The sequence below is a fragment of the Sphaeroforma arctica genome (assembly GCF_001186125.1).
Source record: "Sphaeroforma arctica JP610 unplaced genomic scaffold supercont1.41, whole genome shotgun sequence".
NCBI classification, from domain to species: domain Eukaryota; class Ichthyosporea; order Ichthyophonida; genus Sphaeroforma; species Sphaeroforma arctica.
The window spans coordinates 58,423-60,298 of NW_014040517.1; the positions used below are offsets into that span (position 1 = coordinate 58,423).

The following is a 1,876-nucleotide window of genomic DNA, read 5'->3' on the forward strand; positions in this document are numbered from 1 at the left end:
ATATGTACTGTAAAGTTGATGGCTATTGTTAAATATTTATGTGCAGGTTGCGTGTCTGTATCAATCTATTAGTTATATCGTGACTCCATCTAGTTAGGTATTATTCGTAATTCTATGTATTGTCCTTCTACTTCTACTATGTATGCACCCTTCTATACGATATCGTGACTCCATCTAGTTAGGTAATTATTCGTAATTCTATGTATTGTCCTTCTACTATGTATGCACACTTGTGTATTGACCTCTTGTGTGCATATAACCAGCATTTCTCAACATTATACCATTCTCACACGAGCGTCTGCAAAAATATATCACCCTCTCTCGACCAACGCGCGTATGTAAAAATATATATCAACCTCTCTTGAGTGTCTTGAGTCTTGAGTCTTGACCCAGACCCAGCAGATCATTATTAGTTTATTACATAGATCGAGAATTTTGGAGTTGAGCGTGAGCGTACTTCCCCCTAAAAACTAAAAAGAGTGAAGAGCACTTTATTGTTGTACAATAATTACTAAGTAGAGGGCCTACAATCCCTACAACATAAATACATACAGGGGCTATTAGCCTAATAGGCAGCCTGACTAGCCTCTGTCTGATTTAGGCTTTTTTTTTTAAATATGATATGTATTTTTTATAAATTTATATACGTACATTTTCCTTTGTGTATCACGAAGGCTATGAAAAAATATATACTCATATAAACATATAAAACCGAGCATAGTGTATATTTAATTTAGAGGGCTATGAGTATAGCCTCTTTTTAAATTGTCCATTTAGAAATATATAAATACAGGTGAGTCATGATATGGATATACCGAACTGGAAACCCATTTCTGCGGTCGTTTGCACACTCTTTAGTGCTTTTGGGATTCTTCGTTCTTGTAGTGTCGAGTGTAAATAGGCTGTAGACACTAGACCTAAGCTCCATAAGTTATAGGGGTACGGAATATATAATTCCAACTTTGATGTTAACTTTTTGATTTTTAAAAGTTATAACTTTTATTTAGGACAAATCAACTAGAAAAATATTTTGGAAACTGCACTCAATAAGCTGTCCGATCGTTAAAAATTTTAGGCCACGAAATTGATAATAGGCAGTCAAAAGAGATTGAGCAGTTGTGACGACTGTCACAACTGCTGGAAAATGCACCTATCATATATGGAAGTGTACTATCGAGATATAAAAGTTACAACTTCAATGTGTATTCGAGGCAAAATAAGTTACAACTTTTAACGCATTGAGCTTAGCACTAGGCAGGTGTTGAGTGTTGACTCTCGTTGTGCGTTGACTGCAGTCTCATCCTTTTTTTAGTTTTGTTTTTTGAATAATATATAAAAAACAAAAATAAATAACTAAATACATAAATACAAACGGATACAAATGTACGTATATTTATTTATGTACACAATTAAATGCACATATGTGGATACTGGATATGTAGTGCATACATATAAAATACATCACAAGTGCAATATCGTCTACACTGTTTATTGGGGGGGGTGAAACATACATGGTTCTGATTGCTATCTGCACGTAACTATACCATAACAGCATATCAGTCCAACTGAATTACTTGAAGGATGTCTGTAACTATCACTACCTCGTTGGGAGACCTGAAGTTAGAATTGTTTATAGATCTATGCCCACGCGCTTGTGAGAATTTCCTTGCTCTATGCGGCAGTGGTTACTATGAAGGGTGTAAGTTTCACAGGAATATTAAAGACTTTATAATACAGACTGGAGATCCTACCAACACCGGTAAAGGAGGCGAGTGTATATGGGGAGGAACCTTTGACAGCGAGATACACGCTTCATTGAGGGTATGTGGGTATATATATATATATGTGTGTGTGTGTGTGTATATATATATATATG

General features: G+C 35.2%; 1 protein-coding gene across 1 annotated transcript; it reads left to right on the forward strand.

Moving 5' to 3' along the window:
* Positions 1-1,581: 1,581 nt before the first annotated feature.
* Positions 1,582-1,819, forward strand: SARC_01098 (hypothetical protein; the record flags this gene model as incomplete). The annotated part of the gene is made up of 2 exons (XM_014305191.1): positions 1,582-1,697; positions 1,738-1,819. The coding sequence occupies 2 exons, from the start codon at positions 1,582-1,584 to the stop codon at positions 1,817-1,819; spliced, it is 198 nt and encodes a 65-aa protein (XP_014160666.1).
* Positions 1,820-1,876: the final 57 nt, after the last annotated feature.